Raw genomic sequence first — 21,195 nt, 5'->3', positions numbered from 1 at the left:
AAATATCCCAACCTCAACTTCTTTCCAGTTTTAGGGTATAAGGTGCAACCAAGTCAGGACAGCGCAGTAAACTGAACAAAGAGGAAAAATACTGAGTTCTGGTTTGTGTTTGCTCTATGTTTATAAGCAAGTTTACAGACAACAGCAGGGGTTTACTCATGTAATGTGCTTTTTTTTCCCTGGATACAGGATGACTGTGGCCAGTTCCCCTACAATGCAAACACTCAGATTCACTGGGTGTCTTTCCTGGATGGACGACAGCGAGTGCTGCTTTTCACAGATGATGTGGCTCTGGTGTCCAAAGCACGACAAGCAGAGGAGCTGGAGCAACCTGACCAAGAAATAAACTTGTCAATCCATAGTCTTGGACTTTCTCTAGTTAACAATGAAAATAAAAAAGAAATCTCTTACATAGGAATTACTAGGTACTGCCCATGGAAGTGTAAATATTGCTTTGCATAATCAAAGTTTGGCAGTGTATTATAATTTTAGCAATGGAGTTGAAGGGGATATGTTTCAAGTTAAATTAAGTGAAACACTTTTAATTAAAATTAAATTTTGCATCTACTCCTATAGTGGAATTAGATCCAACAGGATTTAACTGCCCCCCTTTTTTAGCTTACATTAAAAAAGACATAATAGAGTTTTTTGAGCCTGAGAAATTAGAAAATTATGTTTTACATGGTTTGCATGCATAAGTAAAGTATAAGTACTCTAAAATTGTTAACTTTGTTATTTATTTGTCTTGCAGTTCTGATGTTGTTTGGGAACGGAAACCAAGGCAAAAGTGGAAACCATTTAATCAAAAACAAATAAACCTATTGGAACAAGCATATCAAAAGTATCTCTCCAAGACTGCTTTCCAAGGTCCTGGTTGGCATAAACTGGACAGCAATACTGAGGTAGGTGTTGAGTTTTAGTGTTTAAATGCTTGTGGAACAAGTGCAACAGTTAAAACAGATTTCTGGTTTGCTAAGTTGGGATAGATGCTGTGTGAAGAGAAACAGAAATAAGAGGCAGGATTTTTATTTAAGTAGTTACACATTTTACACAGTAGAATGTTTTTGTCTTGTGATACTGAGGCAGTACTGAGGTATCATCCAGGCTTGTATTATGAAGTAGGAATTTTAAAGGATTTTTCTTTTGTGTGGTAGAAAAGATTGCTCAGTGTCTGCACATTAGTTGTGAACCTATATTTGCAGTATATACCCTAAATTCTTTGCAAAAATTTTGGTTTTAGCTTTTTAATAAGGTGCAGTTCCCATTACTTGATATGGTAAAGGAGTCTGCAGTGTTCAAGGACTCTGGAAATGAATCCACTTACCTGAGCTTGTTCAGACATTAATTATACATCCCTGTATTCCATGCATAAACAGTGTATTCAAATGGCTAAGTCCAGTACAACCATTTTAAAGTACCATAGTCAGGCTTGTTTCCTATATCATCCTTTCATTTGAAAAACTTGTATATGCCCTCAGCTCTTTGAAAACTTGAATTTTGACCATTGCAGTAGTGCATTTACAATACATGGTATCAAATCTTTTATCTGTAGGTCATTGCATTGCACTCTCAATAAAGGAGAGCTTTATGCTTCTGCTTCTCATAACTTAAAAGTTGCAGGATCAGGGGGGAAATGTCAGTTGGGAAAGTAAATCAGCTGCATATAAATATCTTTAATTATGCCTGTGTAATATATAACTCATGAAGAAATAGCTACTTAGATGACACAGAGGTTCCTGCTTGGGACAACTAAAGCTGCCATGTAATGTCCTTGTCAGACTAACTGGTGGTTTTCACTGCTTTCCATGCAGTAATTAGATGGAGAAATTCAGCAGCCTGTGATCTGATAATGAGGAAAATCACAGGGTTTATTTGCTAGTCTGTCAACTAGTAATGTACCATTTTATTGTTGCCCAAATTAAACTGTATCTTGGCTGTGTTTCCTTGTACTTGCAGGTGAATTTTAGCAAGTCTCCAATGGAAATGCGTCTCCCCGTCAGATGCAGCATCCGCCGTAACTTCCTGTCAGGAATTCAGGTTGAATTCAAGCAGTCACCTCACCAAAGGAGCCTACGGGCTCAGCTCTACTGGCTGCAGGTACCTGCAGTTTAATATTTAAACCTTCCTCTGGTTTCAAAACTAGACAGACACATGAAGGCATTGATTTCATTCATTTATGTGAAGATGTATTGAAAAATCAGGGGTGTCCCAATGAAGGCAGGGAATGATGCATCTGACTCCCTGTTCTCAGAAGGCTAATTTATTACTTTATTATACTATATTATTATAAAGAATATTGCACTATACTAATGAATACAGAAAGAATGCTAAAGAGATAATAATGAAAACTCATGACTCATTCCAGAGTCCTGTCACAGTTTGGCCCCAGTTGGCCAATGAGTAAAAACAACTCACAGCAGAATCCAATGGAACAATCACCTGTGGGTAAACAATCTCCAAGCACATTCCACATGAGCACAACACAGGAGAACCAAATGAGATCAGAATTGTTTTCCTTTTCTCTGAGGCCTCTTGCTGCCTTTCAGCTTCCCAGGAGAAAAACCCTGGGTGAAGGAATTTTTTCAGAGAATGTGAATGCCACAAAGAAGTATCTCCAAATGCATGTGGTGCCTGTCTCTCTACATCAGGGTAGCAGGGGTGCTGTGATGGAAAAGTATTGCAGAATTGTCATCCCAGGATTTTGAAGCAGTGTGGAAAGAATTCCACAAAACTGTGTGCTAATGTAAAGCAGGGTGCTGTGGTGGAGAGATTATTTCTAAAGAGCTGTGTTTTGGTGTTCTAAAACCTCAACCTTTTTCAAAATTTTACTGTAGTTTTTACACAGAAGTGTAACGTTATTCTACAGAGTATATCTAAGAGTTTAGAGACCGTAGTACAAAAACTGCCTGTCTAATGGGAAGTAGAGAACAGGCATTTAAATATGCTCAAATAGTGTGCAGTAATGTATCTACATGTAATATTAACACTGAATTAATGTGCAACACTTGCAGCAGGTCAGCATAGTCCTGTCAGTACTAACAGTGTTGCTAAATTTGCCAGTAGAGCACTTTAGCAGGTACTGGCAAGAAGTGTTCAGTGCTGAGGGAGATGATGTTGAGTGATCATCATTGCCATCTTCATCTCCATTTGCTGCCCTTCTCTGAGGGCCCTGGTGCTTTTTCTGACCAGCTTGTGGGAAGTTTGCTCTTTCCTTTTATCTTTCATTTTGTTTTTACTTTTGCCTGAAGGTGGTTTTCACTATAGAGTCAGTGTTTGCCATCAGCTGCAGACCTTGTAAGGGAGTCTTTGTGGGTGTGAACCTCTCTAAGCATCCCTTGTGCAGCACTTGGAACCATCTGAACTTTTATAACTGAATGAGTAACAGTCCACAATGGTATCAGAGTAATCCTTTTGCTCTTTCCTCCTTCCACCCTAATAAGTAGGGCTTTCCTCTTGAACACAATTTATAAACAAGTTACTCAAACCTTCTGAAATGAGAACTGTCTGATTCTCATGTCACTAAAATATTCCTGTAATTATGCATTAATTTTTTAGGTTGATAATCAATTACCAGGATCGATGTTTCCTGTTGTATTTCACCCTGTGGCCCCTCCCAAGTCCATTGCTTTGGATTCAGGTAAGAGAAAGCCTGTAGTAATATCAGATTTATTCAGCCTTGAAAGTAGGAGCTTGGCAATTGATTTTTGAGTGTTTTTTTCTCTTTAGAACCAAAGCCCTTCATTGACATCAGCATCATCACTAGATTCAATGAATACAGCCAAGTCCTGCAATTCAAGTGAGTGTAACAGTGAATTGTAATTTCATTTTAGAGATGTGAGATATTTTAGAAGGGAACTTTGTTCTTAAGTTTGTTCTCCTTTCTAAACCACTTTTGACTTCAGATTGAGTTTTTAAATGTCTCCAATTGAAAAAAAAAAATCAAAAAGGAACTTAATTTTAGAAAATGAGGACTGACCACGTGAAGGGACTGTTATGCAAATTCTTTAGTAATCAGAATTATTTCCTTCTTGTACTACAGTATAGAGTTATGTGTCTGTTTGCTGTGCAGTGCTGGCCAGTAGGCACTTCTAACTATAAATTGAGAGTTGATATTTTGAATTGTAAATCTTAATATGTGATATATGGGTAAATCTTAATATGTGTGACCTTACACAGCAAGACTTAACTTGTATAGGCTAAGCATGTAATATTTGAGTTAAATTTATACAGGTATACACTTTCTTTCCCATTCTAGGTACTTCATGGTTCTTATCCAGGAAATGGCACTGAAAATTGATCAAGGATTTTTAGGAGCACTTAGTGAACTTTTCACTCCATCTACAGACCCAGAAGCTGAAAGACAAAGGGTAATGTATGAGAGAAACAGATTTTTGCTGGAATGGGACCTTAAGTGATTGAGGAATTTAGGTGAAAATCAATATAATAAAAAATGGGAAAATCACCCAGAAATTTTGTGTTTGTTATGGGTTGTTTGGGTTTTTTTTCTGGATTCATTAGTACATTCATATTTAAGTAGTTAACTATTTAACTATTACTATTTTTTCTACTGTTTATTTATATATATATGAAAACACATTTAGATATAATATGATTAATTGTATTACATATATGGATGTGATTAACTTCCTTTTTTTCTTTTGAATATTGAAACCAGTCTAAATTAATTCAGCAAGATTTGGATGCACTTAACACTGAGCTGATGGAGTCTTCCCTAACAGATGTGTCAATGCTCAGCTTCTTTGAACATTTCCATATTTCTCCAATTAAGGTATGCAGTAGAGAGATTATTGGTTAATAAATCATCCAATTAATTCATTACAGTAAATCCCTAGTGGGGATTTTACATTCTCTAGAATTTAATACTTTGTTGGAAAACTTTCTCTGTTGCCCATGAGTACAAACAGACCTTTAACCATAACTAAGTGGGGAGAATCAATGGGTATAATAATGCTGAAAGCCAGATAAAATATTGGATAATGTATCATAAATTGTATTAAAATACAATTTATTGGGATTATCTTAATGTGTCTCTTGAAGCAGTTATATTTTTTTGGAGCAAGGGAAGAAAAATCATCACTAGATTAAATGATGGCTTTCCTCAGTTTTCATCACTGATTTGTTTACATGTGCACCACCTGACTTGCTCTGGTTTGGCTTTTCTGTGGTCTTGATTTGTCTTCTTTTACTAATTCTGCCTTGACAGTTGCATTTGAGTTTGTCCCTGGCTGCTGGTGGAGAAGCATCAGATAAGGGGGAAGAAATGATAGCCATCCATTCTCTGAATTTGCTGTTGAAAAGTATTGGAGCTACTCTAACAGATGTGGATGATGTTGTTTTCAAGTAAGTGAATTCAATTGGTTGGAGTTGTTTGTTTGTTTGGGGTTTTTGTTTAATACTTTGACTGCTGTACACTTAATAATTGGACCCATGGTTAACCTTGCTGACTGACTAGTGTAAATTTATACAGCCTTAGGGAAAAGGAGGAATGGAGATGAGATGGGGTTTGGGATCCTTTTTAAGGCAAGTCTTCAGGATTCTCTGAAGGAAAGCAGAGAAGTATTTGAATGAGGAAGGGTGTCCTTAACTTCTGTGTCATTACTTGTCTTTCAGACTCGCTTTCTTTGAAATTAAATACCAGTTCTACAAGAGAGACCAACTGAGGATGAGAGTTATTAGGCATTACAGTGAACAAGTAAGCTTGTTTAGTCAAGTCTTTGTGTACAATTTTGAGTATGTATCTTAAAGAAAATTTTCTTTTTCTTCACCAAATACATATTTGGGCACTCTAATACCTTACTTGGGTAGTAAATTAAAAAATGAACCAGGCTGGTGTTCTGGCATGTGTAACAACAGTTCTTAACACTGCTTTTGTTGTTTGCCTTTTTTCTTCCCTCTCATCATTTAGTTCCTGAAACAGATGTATGTTCTTGTACTTGGATTAGATGTTCTTGGAAATCCATTTGGTTTGATCAGAGGGCTGTCTGAGGGAGTTGAAGCTTTCTTCTATGAGCCATTCCAGGTGGGAGTTCCTGATTCTTCAACTGTGCCTTTATAAAGGGCTGTTTGAATGTACTGGTAGGGTTATAGTTTATTGTCCCTGTACTCCACACTCGGAACAGGCAGGCAGCAGTAATTTTTTAATGTGGATTTCAAAGGAATAACCTATTCAGATGGCCTTACTTGCATCAATGTAAAGGAATTGCTAGTTTTTCTTGAAGCAGATGCATCATTGTGTGATTTTCTGCTATTCCTAATAAGTTTCATTTTTAGGGGGCTGTTCAAGGACCTGAAGAATTTGCTGAAGGCTTTGTAATTGGTGTTAGAAGTCTTCTTGGGCACACAGTGGGTATGTTCATAGTGTTCTTTTTTGGTGAATTCCCACATTATTTTTCTAATGAGTATTTAAGGTTATCATACTGTTGCCAGTGTTTGTGGTACAGATGATTCACACATAATTTACCTGAGACCATCTGAATGTCTGTTTGTAGACTGAGCAACCAATGTGAGAAACATTGCATAACATTGCATTGCATCACATTGCATATGTAACTAAATTAGTAACATGCTCTGGATAAATAAAAACCATAATTTTAATGGTTCCAAAATGTCTGGGGAAGCCTGAGAAGTGTTCTGTTACAATTACTTTAGATTTTTATTTAGCTGTGTCTTGACAGTAATTAGAGAAAACATTGTTTCATCCATTTTGCTATGTAACATGTAGTAAAGTGCTATAAATGTTCTCTGTTGCTGTATGTATGGATATCAGACCACATTCTGGAATCTTCTCATGGATAGCATGGCTCTGTGTGAATTCACCATATCTAAACTGAATAGGAAGGGAAATTGCTGTAAACTTGCTGGCTGTGTGCTGTTTGCTGTTTAGCTGTGAAAGCACAGTAACTCCTGCTTTGTGTTCCCTCAGGTGGGGCAGCAGGGATGGTGTCCAGGATCACTGGCACCGTTGGCAAGGGCTTGGCTGCCATCACTCTGGATGAGGAATTTCAGCAGAAAAGGAGAGAGGAGATGGGACGGCAGCCCAAGGACTTTGGGGAGAGCCTGGCCAAAGGAGGGAAAGGCCTGTTAAGGGTATGGTCTGGGGAGGAGTGTTTCATGTGCCAGCTTGCTTGGAAATCACCTGCAGGGAGTTTGAGATGTTTTTTGTGGGTTCATTAACTAAACAGAAGAGACAAACAGGCAGTGGGTTTATAGGAGACTCAGTGTAGTGTTTGAGGTCATGTTTCTGGTCACCTGAGGAACTGGAGTTAGGATTTGAATGGGAAATAACACCAAATTCTGCTGTGTATTGTATAAATAAATGGTTACTCATATTCAACAAATGTGTTAGATGATTAAGGTAACTGGGCCCTTGTAGGCACACAGGTTGTGGTAAGTGGGGATGGGCACAGCTGTGGGCAGCACTGGCAGCAATGAGCCAGGGAGTGCCCAGGGCACTGAGCAACCACCAAAGGGAGCAGAGGGCACACAGGGCAGTGCAGCAACATCAGGGGTGTGAAAGGCTGGGCTGGAGAACAAGAAGGGCAGATGTTTGCAGCTTTCTGAAGTGGGGAGGTGTTACTCTGTGTTTGGGGTGAAGCTTTCTGAAATTGTATGGTAATACTCTGTGCATCATGGCCATCTCAGCTGTGACATGTGGTGCACCAGGCCCTTACCTGACCTTGCAGTGAATTCTGTCATTCAAGTCTTTGCCTCAGTTATAGTTTTCTTAAAAATATTAAGAGAAAAAACAAAGCCAAAGTCCCTAGACAAACATTGTTTCTGATACTGAACTTTACATTATAAACTATTAAAATGAAGATTTGAGACAACAGATTGCCCAGCTGGACTGACAGCATTTCAGTTTCTTATTGGGAACTTAATTATCTTTGTTGTAGGGTGTTGTTGGAGGTGTGACAGGCATCATCACTAAACCAGTAGAAGGTAAGCACAAAGGCTGCATTGTGCTGCTTAAGTGGTTTCTCAATACTTGACAATTTATTTTGTAATGTTAAGAAATAGCAAACCAAGTATGGTGATGCTGAGGCATAGCAAAATTTTTATATTTCTTATTCTAATGTGAATTTACACGATGATTTCCTCAAATGTCTTTATATCTGTTGTTGGCTTTACCGCCTTTTAAACATTTGTATGGTTAAGAATAGGTTATCTCTGTGATGTATTTTGTTAGGCCTGATATAGTACCCAATTCATTGTCTGAAGCCAGAATAAAGATAGTAAAAATAACAAAGTAAAAATCACCAGCTGAAAAAGTTTTTGGGGCTCTAAAGGTCACAAATCTTAAAAAACAAATTTAGTTTTGTGCCTGAAGTCAGTATTTGTTCTTGTTACTTCATGAAAATGATAGATGATGAAAAATATCTGGGATAAAATGCCTCTTATTAACCTTCATGTGGCAGTGATTTAAATGTTGGGAGTCAGCTGTAGCTGTGTGGTGTTTCACAGCTTTGGTGTGGTACTTAGACATGTAGTCTTTGTCTCTTGGATGAGTGATCTCACTTGCTTTCTGAACACCCCTTTGGTTCTCCCACAGTTATATATCACCAGAACTATGTAATTTTGAGATACAAATAGTTAACTTCTATCACACTTCTGCATCTTAGTGTCTTCAGAACATTTTGTTATTACTGTCAACCTATAAAAAACTCGTCTATTGGCCTATAGTCCAGATGGAAAGTGTGAGAAGGAGAATCTTGGTGACATCTCAGTTCTGGGCCCTTCAGAGGCTGGTGAGGTGTTAAGTGGACAGAGATGTGTCTGAGCAGAGCATGAAGCAGTGGGTGACTTTCCACAGACAGCTCTTTGTACAGTAGGACTCTGCAATCACTGGCTGTGGGCTGTTTCCAACACAAAACAGCTCCCCTGTAGCAATAATGGTTTAATTCTGTGATTAAGTAGGTCATGACAACATTTATTTTTCTGTTTCTGTTCTTTTCAAGGGGCCAAAAAAGAAGGTGCAGCTGGATTCTTTAAAGGCATTGGGAAGGGGCTGGTAGGAGTGGTAGCCCGGCCGACAGGAGGCATTGTGGATATGGCAAGCAGCACCTTCCAGGGAATCCAAAGGTACACTGCAAGGGGAAGTTCTCCTCCTATGGTGGATACCAGCTGGTAAAGTGCTCTAGTAGTGCCACACAGCTCTTTGCTAAATACAAAAATCAGGATGATATGAGAGGTTGAGGAGTGTCCAGTAGCCTGTAATAAATCTGTTTTATGATTATGAGGAAATTGCTGCTTCAGAGAATGTGCTGCTCTGTGGTAGTTCAGGCAGACAGTAACTAATCCATTTTTTCATTTTGCTCCTTCCACTGAGGAGAAATGTCTGTTAAATTTACTGTGAAAAACAGCCCACTGAAATTTTCAGAGTAAAACTTCCCAGTCTGAAATTTGGTTAGCAGTGCCCATCAGGGCCTTCTTGTGTTTTAATGGGACCTTTGGACAGTGTGTTAATAAACTTGAGAACCCTTAGTAAGTTATCTGCATTTGGGAATCAACTTCTCCAGCTTATTCTGTAGCTGTTTAATTGACTAGTGCTACTTCTGATTTATTATTAGCAGTGTGTCTTTACTATTTCCATCTGCAGAGTACCCAGGATGTGTAAGTGGGATGTGTGGCAAGTGAAAGCTGACTTCTAAAGATGTACTGGTGAAACTCAGGCTTGTATTGAGCTTACCAGAATGCTGTTGCACTGTCTGTGGCAGGGTGGCAGAATCAACTGAGGAAGTGTCAAACCTGCGTCCCCCACGCCTCATCCGAGAGGATGGCATCATCCGGCCCTACAACAGGGTGGAAGCTGAGGGCTATGATTTATTTGAGGTATGTTCTGCCTTGTAAACACAGTTAAAATTCTCTTTAGAGAATTTTAGGGTTCCATAAAGGATTAAGTGCAATCAATCTGTAGCAGTCATTATCTGAAGTAAAATTTTGCCCCAGCCTATTTCATAATAGGATGGCAGGGAAGGCCCAGTGCTTGGAGTAAGCTGAATGCAAAATGGAAACTGCAGCATTGCTGTTCTGTTTTCTCCATTTTACATTCACTTCTCATACTCTGGAAGGAGGGAGTAGGATTAAAAATTATAAGGATTAAGATTTAAATATGTGAGAACCCCCCATTTTGATAGATCCAGATTTTTGTCTTTATAACAAAGCTAAGGTTGTTTACAGACTAAGCAACTAAGCAATAGACCTTGAATTGCTTGGTTGTATCAGCAATTTAAAAAACTGCATGAATTTTCATACCACTGCTGTTTGGTTTTTCCTTATGTTGTTCATAATAGCAATCTGTCATAGCTACAGGCACTGTGTGGACATTTAGCCTGCTTTCTCATGTGGATGTGCCTAACATATGGGAGATAACAACATGAGTTTTCAAGTTCTTGATAGTCAGAATCAGTTAATTTGTATTTTAGACTTTGTGTTCTTAATACTTACCTTTAAATGCTTATTCTGTTGCTAAAAAGTTGGATTAAAATAACTGTCTACATTAACTTGGATATTTGCTAGTTGCTTGTACATGGTCTTTTAATCCTTATTCCCTGTTCTGTTTCTAACATTTCTTTTCTTTTTCCTTCTCTCCTGGCATGCAGCAAGAACTGGAATAATGGAGTAAACATTTTCCATATTTCTTGTCTGTTTCTTTCATGGTTTTTCATCTGCCTTAAGTATTTAGATCAAGGGCATGATTGCATTTACCATGTCCTCTCCCCTTCTCAATCTTTTCTGTGTAGCAGTTCAATAAAGCGATGTTTGATGTTGTCCAGGCTCAGCAAACAAACTTGAATAACCATCTTCAGTAAGATTAGATGGGAGAGACAGGGAGGGCTTGTTTCCTGTATATTTATTTTTCTGTGGATGCTTAGCTCCTTATGAATGGCAACAACAGAAGGCACTTGGAAAAAAGGATCACAGTAGGTTAGATCCTGAATTTATTTATTTATTGGTGCTCTCCTAGAGGTAGGGCTGTGGACAGAGGGGCAGAGCAGATCTTGAGTAAAATTTAAAACAGTGATAGAGAATGGAATTTACTTCTGGGAAAATGTTTGTAATATCAAGTTTTTATAGAAGTGCTGAGAAAACCTGAACTTGTGGTTTCTGTGCTGTGCCATAACCCTGACAGCTACACACATACTGACCCACTCTGCCTTCAGGTTACTACTGCTGGTTCTTTATGAATTTGCTCGGTTAAACATACAGCTGGCTTAGTTCACTCTAGCTTTTAGTCACAGAATCTTCAGGGGCTTTATTCTTCAAAATAAAAATAAGTACAAACTGTCAGCTGTTAACAGGAATTCACACACAAACACATATATAAATAAGTATATATGTATTTCTATACTAAGCAATGCCATAAACTTCATTACTAATACATTTTAGAAATTAGCAAACTAAGCTTAAGCTGTTGTCAGAGCAAATTTTTTGCCTACTATATGGGAAAAATGTTGAACAGAAGCCTTTTTGCTTTTAGAATGTAATGGTCAATTTAAAATCATTCAAAAGAACATTTAGTGAGTTTTTTTAGAGGATTAAATGAAATTAAGTTGTGATATACTAAGCAGGCCCAATTTTTTCTTTTTGAATGTTTTGGTTTGGGTTTTTTTTCTCCCTATGTTTTTTATATCTGGCAAAAAGGAAAAGATGGCACAGTCAACACGGAAAATTTGATATTATGCAGTTCCTTCACATCTGGTATTTGTATTTTTCTTAAGAGGTGTAGATTGGAATGGGATGCAAACCAGGAATATATCCTCTGTACAGTTCACCAAGTACAGTTGGTTTCTTTCAACAAGTCACTTAATGGAATACAGGAGAGGTTTAATTAACTGTTCTTGGTTTTCGTGCTAGAGGTCAGTGTTGGGAAGGCTTTGTTTTCTAATGTAAGCTAGCAAGCAATGTAAAGCAAGACAGGACAGTGTCTTTACATGAAATTGGATATTTCATGAAAAAAAGAGTCAGTCCTATGTGCATTTACAAATTTAATCACAATAGGTACAAGTGCTGCTTATTTTTGAATCCTATATTAGAAGTAGTTCAACCAGGACCCACACCTTCTCATCTACTTTAGCTACATTCAATGCATATGTCCCTTTAAAATAAATATAAACTCACGGGGTGGAAACCTTGTAAGGTTACCTTAAGGATCAGATGCCTCAGTACCATCCAGTGATTGGATGGAAAAAATGTTTTACTTAATTACTTTTGTGTGAAATGTAGGCATTAGAGCTTGTCTTAGAGGAGCAAAATGTAGGTTTTAAAAGGAAAGTGAGGGGTTTGGTGCAAACTGAGGGTGAAGTAGATGAGTTGAGTTGTGTGAAGTTGTTTCTGCAGTTCCTTGTCCCAGAAGTGCTGGCTGTGGTGTCTGTGGGATGTGCTCAGTGAGTCCCAGAGCTGGGAGTGAGATGTGATGTGAGCAGGCTGTGCCTCAGCTCATGGGCAGCATATTGGAATATGTATCCCAATATAACCAGTTAGATGGTGCCTAGGCCAGTTCTGACCCTCGCTGCTGGGCCAAAGGCAGCACTGTGGTGTTTTACCCCAGAGATACTTTGGCTGGCGGCAGAGTGCAGCGGGGCACAAGACAGGACTCTGTTCTCCTCAGGAGAGAGAGCTTCTGGCGATAGTGGAGATAAAAGGAGTGGATTCTGCTAGAAGGTTGCCAGATGTTTATTCCATTGGTACAGAGGCGTCTGCACTGGGCCACTGCTGCTAACAGAATGCCGGCCACATGGTCTCATTAACCTTATAAGCTCGGGGACAGGGGAAGGGGAGGGGACAGGTGAGTTACCAACCAGCTGAAGGGGGCAGGGTCTCAAGGGAGGATGACACTTAGACAGGCCAATGACCCCCAGGCCTGAGGAGCATCCTTTGAAATCGACGAATCACACGACGCCTTGCTGGTATGTTAGCCTGATTGACAGGGCACACTCAGCAAGGGGGCGAGGGGGCAGGGAGAGAGGCATAGGCACACCTGGGAAGGGACTCGGAAGTTTAAAACAGGACATTGCAACACACCGCAACAGCAGCACACCCTGGCTTTGCTACTCAGAAATGCACAGCAGAGCTCAGAGGGCAAAGAGGGCAGCTCCAGGGGAATTGTTTGCCGAGGAATCACTTCTCAAGAGTTCAGTCATGGTGTGAGCAGTGTTGGAGCTGAGCTTTGCAGGAGCAGGTGCTGGAGCCCTGGTGTGGTGGGGCTGTGCCTGTGCTGGCAGGGCTGTGCTGGCCCGGCTCCCCAGGGCTGCCATGATGTCACTCATGCATTATTCAATGCCCGTGGCATTACTTTGTTTCACATCCCAGTTAAAGCAGGAGCTTTATAAAGAATGCAGAACACCTCATGAATAATTGAGGCAGGGTGGTGAGGCAGTGTTGTGTGGCAGAGCGTAGACTATGCTGGAAACTGCAGATTCTATTTCTGCTGTGTAAATCTGCATTGCTTCTTTCATTTCCATGTAAAATAAGAATGAGTTAACTTCTTCAAAGTGCTGTACTATGCTCATAAAAATAACAGCTTTTGATTAAGATGTCTAAATTTTAAGAGTGTGCAGATCATGGAGTAATTTCCATCAAGTGCAAGCTCCTTTTTACATAATGCCACCACCATTGTGCTGGCATCTATCAGGTGTATTGAGAATAGCTCACAAACACAGCATCTTTTAGGCACAGGCCTCAGTGGGAGCTCTTACTTTGGTAACATATTGCATGTAAAATCTAAAAATACTATTGGGATTGTTTCTGAAGTTAGGAGAAACAGGCTTTCTCTCCAAAGCTTTGAGTTTGACTAGAGAAATATGCTTATGAATAAATCTGTTTAAATATGTGGCATGTCTAATTTCTTCATATTCAACAAAAGGATTCAGAATATGGATTGCAGCCTTTGAATTACAGTTCTCACATGGTGGTGGGTTTTCTATTTCTTAAATTTTTTACTTGTTTTTGAAACAGCTAAGGTTCAGGTATAAAATGTGAGTTCATATTTTCATTTTAGTCATATGCTGCCATGTTTCTTCTAATGTTTTGAAGAGGCTTTGAGATAAGCAGTTGTTCTGGCATCTTTTTTTCCTTTCATATGTACACTGTACAGTTTCAGAAATTTTTAAGATGGACAGAAAGGGATATTTTTTATAGAAGATGTTGGTTGACCCTATGGTTTTGCTTACTAAAAAATGCTGGATTAAAATGTGTTTCAAAACACAACATCACTAGAGTGCAAGTCTAGGAAAACACGATGCTGTTGATTTCAGCTCTTGAATATTCATCCGCTTTTGAGATTAAAGGATTTTTTGGAGTCAGTTGTGATTTATGATGATGCTTTAAGATATTTGTTGAACTTTTGAATATATGAAAATAAAATGCAAATAAAAAAAATTCAAATGTTCTTTTAATTGATTCTTATGTAAGCTGATCTTTCAATTTTGGTTACTGAAACTGCATAGAATGAAACCTGTTAATCACAGACAGACAAGTGTGGAGTCAAGTGCAGCCTCTATTGTCATCTCATTGGTTTTTGGGTCTATCTAAGGAAATAAAAAAGAAATGGCTATTTACAAGAAGTAACTAAAAACCTACTGAATTCTTAGTTCTTCCTCTTTAGGTTGTTGTTACTGGTTTGTCAGAAACTTGAGGAATGAGACCTTGAGGAATTTACTTGAATTCCACAGTAAGAGCTGTAAAATGAACTGAAAGTTGTCCTACTTTGCTCTGAAGAATATCAAACCAATTTTGGGGCACCCATTTGCTAAAAGTTCATCTGAAATATTTGCATTCTGCATCCAGGCATTCTTGCTTATGATTCCCCATGTTTCTACACAGGAGCTGCCCATTTTCCCTTAAAACAGTTTATATCATAAAAAAGGTGCTTGTATTGACCTGGAGGGTGCTATTGACCTTGGAGGGTACTGAATAAAGTCAATGTACATTGACTTTATACTTATATAATTGTCTGGCTACTTTTTGCTAATTAAACACTATTTTTCAGTGTATTTTTTAAAAGACTTACTGCATATTAGGAAAACCAGTAGTTGATATAGATTTATTGTCATACTGACTTTGAGGCTAGGTTCCCACTGGTAGCATGTTATTAATTTCATACTTTAATCTTTTCCTGCATGATGTTTGATGTGTGTTCCTTTCCCACAGACATGCTCAGGTACCACTCTGTGAGTCTTGCTTGTCTTTAATCCAGGGTTATTGGGAGCTTGGTGTGGGGGTGACTGTGAGCCTGTATTCTGTGCTGTGTTGTTGGTGGAATATTGCAATCCTGGTGACATGCTCTAGGAAACATTTTACTTCAGTCAAAGAGTATGTACAGAATGGGAAATCTGAAAAAAACCTCAATGAATCAGTGCCAAAAAAATCCTAGGAGTATCATAGGATCCTATCCTTCAGTACTTTATTTCAAAACTTTTTCTGTGCTTGTAGGTTGTCACTTGAGTTGTGGTTGTCTAATCAAAATGTGATGAGTGATTTAATCTGCACTTTCATACACTTTTGTATTTTGGGTATTGAATGGTCATATCTGCTCAGTTCAGAACCCTGATTTTGAGGTGTATTGAGCATTTGTATCTTGAGAGTTTGTTTCTGAGGGTCAGAGTCATGTGCCTTATAAAAATGCATGACCTTTGCAGGGTTTTCACTCTTGAATGAAGCCTGCAGCATGGGCTGTGGCAGCATGAGCATTATTAAACAATTGCTAGCACAGAAAGGAAATCAAAGCTGAAGAAATAGTGTGATACAGCAGTGTCAGTGTTGTGCCTTTGAGTGGAATGGATCAGACTTCTCAGTGACTCAGCTTCAGGACTGAGAGCACTGTGAGAACCTCCCTTTAAAGAACTAACCATGAGGTAACTTTCCTGAAGGCTTTTCAATTCAAGACACCAATTTGTGGTTTTTGGTGTTTAGTGTTTTGTGTTTTGGTTTTTTTTTAATTTGATTTTTTTTTGTTTTGGTTTGGATTTTTTATGAATTTGTTTGTTTGTTTCTGTTCAGCCCCAGAATTATTTTCTGTTTCTGTTTCAGAAGTTGCACATCAGGAAGTTGGAAAAAGAGGTTTATCGATACCACTGTCCAATTCCAAGAGGCAGAAGAGCAAATCTTATTGTTACCAACAGGTATTGAATTTTGTGTGCTTTCTAAGGGCTTGAGATGATTTCAGCTGGGGGATTAGACATCTGGCTAAGTCTAAACTGATTGCTCTTTTCTGCATATATTCTGCATATATTTTCCTTCTCTATTTTCTTTTTGATTTTTTAAAATATTTAATTTTATTTTATTAATGGACACTGTGATTTAGTTGTGATGTCAGAGCTGGATTCTAATTTGAGAAGATGGTTTACTCTGAGATCTGTGACCCTTGAATCATAGTGGGGAGAAATAGTCCTTTTTTTTCCCCTTTTCATTTTTGATTTTTCAGATTAGCTTGTTATAAGTGTTTGCAGTCAAGCTAACAGTTTGGTAATACATATTCATCATATTGTTAATTAAAAAATATTCTAAATGAAGTCTTAAGTCTTTGTACCAGTATGAAAATTATTATTTAATTAATCTGACAGGTTTTAGAATTCAAGATGTTGGCAGTCTGGGGTATGAGGACTCAAAACTTTCTAAATATACTTTAATTATGAAAAGGGCTTTGATCTCCACATCCCACAGGTCACAGTTTGCACCTTGCCTGAGACCATGGAGGTTTCCCAGTGTGCTTTTTTTGATAATGACCAGCCCAGCTCAGAATTCAGGCTGCAGATGGATGAGATTTCAAGGCCATGGATGATAATTGGGCAGTTTAGTTGTTTGCAGCCTTAGCTAAATGTGCAGTTCTCTCCTTAGCCCAGTCCTTGGCCTGCTCATTCTGTGATGTCTTGGATCATCTGTGGCTTTTAAACACCAAGTGATTGTCTCAGAATGCATTAAGGAAATATTTGTACACTGTGGCTGAGTGGGGACTTGCAATCTGCACAGAAAATGCCTTCTTCAACAAATGCTTTCATTTTGTTTAGTTTTTCTAGTAAACTTCTAGTCCCAGGGAGAAACTGAGTATGAACTCCTTTTTTTCTTGAACAGGAGAGTGATATATGTGAAAGAAGTGGAAATCTTAGGCCATCTAACAACAGAGTGGGATTACTTATTTGAAGAATTCACACGTTATCCCTCCTATGAAGCAAATATTTTAAAAATTACTGTTTGGGTAAGAATAGCATGTAATTTTTTTTGTATTTAATATTCACTAGAGGTCCATACATGCGTTTAGCTTATTTATGGTTCTCACTGCTAACTAAGAGACTGTGTGACGGGATTTGCTGCAAGTTTCTTGAAAGTATTACAGTTGGGTTGGACAGAGACCATGTTGAAATTTCACCTGAAGTTGGCATTCAAACCATTTATGTATGAGATCTGCATTCTTGTTTTGTGAGTCATCTGAAGCACATTTTTTGTTCCTCTCTGCAGGAAGAACAAAACATGTTCCAAAGAAAGGACAGTGCAGGTTATGAATGTGTAAAGACTGTTCAGCTTTGGGATGAAGCTACAGCAAGGGTATATTATTTTCTTTTTAAATCTAATCTTCTTTTCTTATGATATTGTTAGCAGTTATTGAAACTCAGTGTGTAAAAAGATGGTAATGTCCAAAGACTTGTTAGAGAATAGGCTGCTGTGCCTGAGGACCATTTACCAAAATTTTGTGTTGAAAAACGTGTTTTACCAAGAGTATGATGAGACCAGATAGTCCAAAGCATTCAAGAGAGTTTATGCAACAATAATTTAATGTTGAAGCTACATAGTCTTAAGGTTTGTATGTTAAAGCTCATTAAAGGAAAATAATTCCAATATCTAAAGTACTAGGTTGTATTAAATTCCCTATAGTCTGTAGGATTCCACATAGCTCCTCATTATTTCAAGATCACCTAAGCCAGTGCAAGTGGGCCTTGTATGCACAGGCTTTTTTAGATTGCTCCCCCCTCTGTCCCCACACATGTTTTTTCTACCATTTATCTCTAAATGTTTGTTCCTGTTAGTGCCAGGGAGGCTGGAGTGTTTTGTGAGCCTTTGTTCTGTGGACGGTTGGATCTTGTAGTGAACTTACCCAAGGTGATCCAGCAATTTGGATAAATTCCAGGGTACTTCAAGAATAGAAGAATTTACCTAGGAAACCATGTGTTGTACCAGGTGATGAGAGAGGAGGTGTTCTGATTCCAAATGTGAAATCAATTAGGTCCACAGTGCCTTGGGAGCATGCTTGAAATTGTAGCTGCAGTAAATGGCAAGTCAGCAGATGGAATCAGAACCAGGGCCAAATTGCTGCTATTAAATTGATTGAGCCTCCTCAAATAATGGGTTAGACTGGGAAGGAAAAAAATTGCTATAATTTTGAGGCACTTTATATACTGGAAGAGTCTATCTTAGTTCTTCACTGTGTCTTGTCTAAAAATGTTCCTTCAGCTTTCTCTTCCAGCTTGTTGTCCAAGTCACACTTGGCATTAAGTAATTGAAATCCTTTTAGTTTCTCTGTGTCTTAGTGGCATGGCCAAAGCTGGAGAAAGCACAGCACACACAGATCACACTAGAAGGGGACATCCTTATGTTTAATTACCTTTTTTGGGATTATTTCCTAACTGCACTTTGCTTTGCTAATGTTTATGCTGGTACCTCTACATTAAAAATCGATTTTTCTGCTCTCACCTGCAACACTGCCCATTTACTTTTTGTGGATTTCTGTTCATCACTTGAATATTGTGCATATGAATGAGGAGCTAAGTACCTAAATTAGACCACCCTGTGTGTGTGTGGGTTTACATCTTTGTTGAATGATTTTTTAGTGACATCTTATGGAAGAAAAGTGCTGCCTGCTTTCATTGTTGTTTGCTCTCTCTGTGTTGTTTTGCAGAGGGTCTGTGGTGCCATTCAGGAAGCCCTGGCAACACGAAAACAGGAGAAGCTGGTGAAGAGAGCGTCCTTAAAGTGGAGGAAACCTTAAATGCTGTCTTGATAGCCAGGATTTGTCGGGTTTGGCACTTGGTATGCAATTTTCTCCCTAAAATTGATTAGAAGCAACATGGAAACATTGGGGAAAAAGTGAAAATAAAATATCTGAGGTCTTCTTTCAAAGTCAGCAGCCATTAACACTTCAGTTTTAGAAGTTATGCATCATTTGGAAGGAATTGGTTCCTAAAACATGCATTTCAGTTTAAAAATTCAATTTCTTTGATAAAATTTTTTCCCACTCTGAAATTTTATTTTCTGCCCTTTTAATGTCAGAGATTCTAAAATGAAGTGGTTACCTTATTTGCACTCTAAGGTTTTGGTTTACAGACCAGGGGTAGTGGTTGTGGTGTTTTTTCAGATGAAGCACTTCTGTTAGTGATTGAAACAAATTAAGAACTCTATTTTAGACAACATTCTCCTTAAATGACTCTACACAATTTAGCTAATATAATTTCATCTCTGAATGTTTAGTATTAGAAAATACTACATAGAAGCAATGTAATAATTTCTATATATAAAAGAAATAGGTTGTGGTTGTCTGGAAATGTTTACTTTGAAATGTCACATTGTAAATGAAAATATGCACTTTAAGAATGGAAAATATTATTCACCTGTCATGTGCCTGTTTATGGTTTTGGTTGTGTCACTGTAGCCTAAGAACTCTCCAGGAGGAACAGCACACTGGGTTTAGCATTGGATGTCAGAAACTTAAATCTGAGAAATTAGCTGTCCATATTTCAGTGTACAGTGGCTCCACTGGAAGAAAGCCATCTCACTGAGTTCAAACTCACTTCTGATGCAACCTTTTTGTGGCAGTTTCTCCTCCTGAAGGCTGTCAGCATTCAGTTTAACACAACAGTTAAGCACAAATTGTATGAATAACCCATGAACTTCCTTGAGACAAGTTCCATTCTTACCAGGAGGCCAATCCATAGGTAACTGAGTCAGGAATAGAGGAGCAAACAGATTTCAGGTTTGAATTCAGTGATCAGGGAACTGGGAGCTGTGGCTGTCAGATCAGAAAATCAGTAATAATACAACCTAGTCCTTGCAAAAACTCATGAAAATTTGACCTTCCTAATATCCTTTTCTTGGAAACAATATTTTCTATTTCTTACTTCTCTTTTGTGCCAGATAACAGCTGTAGATAGAAACTTGATGAACTAAAATGACAGTATTTTTCTACAGATCCATACAGTGCACCAGGCCTGGATTTTTAAACTCTACACTTAGGGGCTGGTGCATTGTATAAATGCACTCTTTACCTGCACCTATGAGCTCACCAAAGTTAGAAAGTTTAAGATATTTGTATGCTGCCAAACACAGAATTTGCAGAGAGCATTGCACACATGATTTGATTGTTGTTGTATGCACATGGCTATTAATCCACTTTTCTACAAGGGAAGGAATGTGGTACAGCTTTAATTCTTGCTATCACCTGTTTTCTAGAAAGCTCTGCTCAACAATAAAGAAAATAGCTGTCCAGCTTGTATGTATATCAAGTTCATGTTTTAAAAAAAAAGACAATAAATTTTTATATGCAAGTATTTGTGCTATGATTTAAAGTTTTTCTTTCTCAAGTGCTTTGGTTTGCCTCATGTCCCTGACACTAAGAAATCCATCAGAGTACAAAGGTACTGCAAAAGAGCTTTCTACAGCTCAGCAGTTTCTGCATCTTGTGTTCTGACATTTAGGGACAGCTGGATGAGCACTGCCTCTTAATTCATACTTGAGAATAGATGTCACTTCAGTCTACTTGGTGCATGCTCAGACAGCACCATGTGCCTGCTTTTAGGTGAACTGGAGCTTAAAACAGTTCTGAAGACACCTTTCTGGCTCCAGTCTTCTGCTTGATTCCCTTATATACTTCCTGATGGTTTTGATAAACATTCTGGCTTGAACTGTAAACAGGAGATGTTTCATTTGCTCACTATTTGTGATAAGGTTCAATGAAGAAAATTCTATTTAAAATAGTCTGAGGAAGCAGTAGGTTTTGTTTTGAGCTGCACATCTTTGCAGTTTGGGTTGCTGGGTGGATGTGAGCTGGTAGGTGACCTCCAGCTAGAGTGATGAATGACCTTCTTTGCCACTTGGACCAAGAGGACATGAGAGAGGAATTCCATTTCTTGCTTAAATGAAGATGGATGTTTGGGATGAGTGGGTTTCCAGTGCTTGTCCTGGGCCTGCCTC

The 21,195-nt window shown here is 38.4% G+C and overlaps 1 protein-coding gene across 3 annotated transcripts in view; it reads left to right on the top strand.

The window, feature by feature from the left end:
- The window catches only part of VPS13C (vacuolar protein sorting 13 homolog C), a 76,358-nt gene extending 55,806 nt beyond the window's left edge, over nucleotides 1-20,552 (top strand). For 2 of the 3 annotated variants that reach the window (XM_064722575.1, XM_064722574.1), the window contains 19 exons: nucleotides 190-425; nucleotides 752-902; nucleotides 1,957-2,097; nucleotides 3,556-3,637; nucleotides 3,727-3,796; nucleotides 4,256-4,367; nucleotides 4,676-4,789; nucleotides 5,225-5,361; nucleotides 5,632-5,713; nucleotides 5,927-6,040; nucleotides 6,292-6,367; nucleotides 6,944-7,107; nucleotides 7,914-7,959; nucleotides 8,976-9,099; nucleotides 9,735-9,849; nucleotides 16,048-16,139; nucleotides 17,089-17,212; nucleotides 17,473-17,559; nucleotides 18,908-20,552. In XM_064722575.1, coding sequence (XP_064578645.1) covers nucleotides 190-425; nucleotides 752-902; nucleotides 1,957-2,097; nucleotides 3,556-3,637; nucleotides 3,727-3,796; nucleotides 4,256-4,367; nucleotides 4,676-4,789; nucleotides 5,225-5,361; nucleotides 5,632-5,713; nucleotides 5,927-6,040; nucleotides 6,292-6,367; nucleotides 6,944-7,107; nucleotides 7,914-7,959; nucleotides 8,976-9,099; nucleotides 9,735-9,849; nucleotides 16,048-16,139; nucleotides 17,089-17,212; nucleotides 17,473-17,559; nucleotides 18,908-18,997 — 2,157 coding nt within the window. In that variant the 3' untranslated portion in view covers nucleotides 18,998-20,552. Of the gene's footprint in view, nucleotides 1-189; nucleotides 426-751; nucleotides 903-1,956; nucleotides 2,098-3,555; nucleotides 3,638-3,726; nucleotides 3,797-4,255; nucleotides 4,368-4,675; nucleotides 4,790-5,224; nucleotides 5,362-5,631; nucleotides 5,714-5,926; nucleotides 6,041-6,291; nucleotides 6,368-6,943; nucleotides 7,108-7,913; nucleotides 7,960-8,975; nucleotides 9,100-9,734; nucleotides 9,850-10,619; nucleotides 15,873-16,047; nucleotides 16,141-17,088; nucleotides 17,213-17,472; nucleotides 17,560-18,907 lie in introns of those variants that run through there. The other variant, XR_010441623.1, reaches the window with a different exon arrangement.
- Nucleotides 20,553-21,195: the final 643 nt, after the last annotated feature.

The sequence above is a fragment of the Zonotrichia leucophrys genome, chromosome 10 (genome assembly GCF_028769735.1).
Source record: "Zonotrichia leucophrys gambelii isolate GWCS_2022_RI chromosome 10, RI_Zleu_2.0, whole genome shotgun sequence".
Classification (NCBI taxonomy): Eukaryota; Metazoa; Chordata; class Aves; order Passeriformes; family Passerellidae; genus Zonotrichia; species Zonotrichia leucophrys.
Note: the sequence above shows the minus strand (reverse complement) of the source record. Positions and strands in the feature narration are given on the sequence as shown.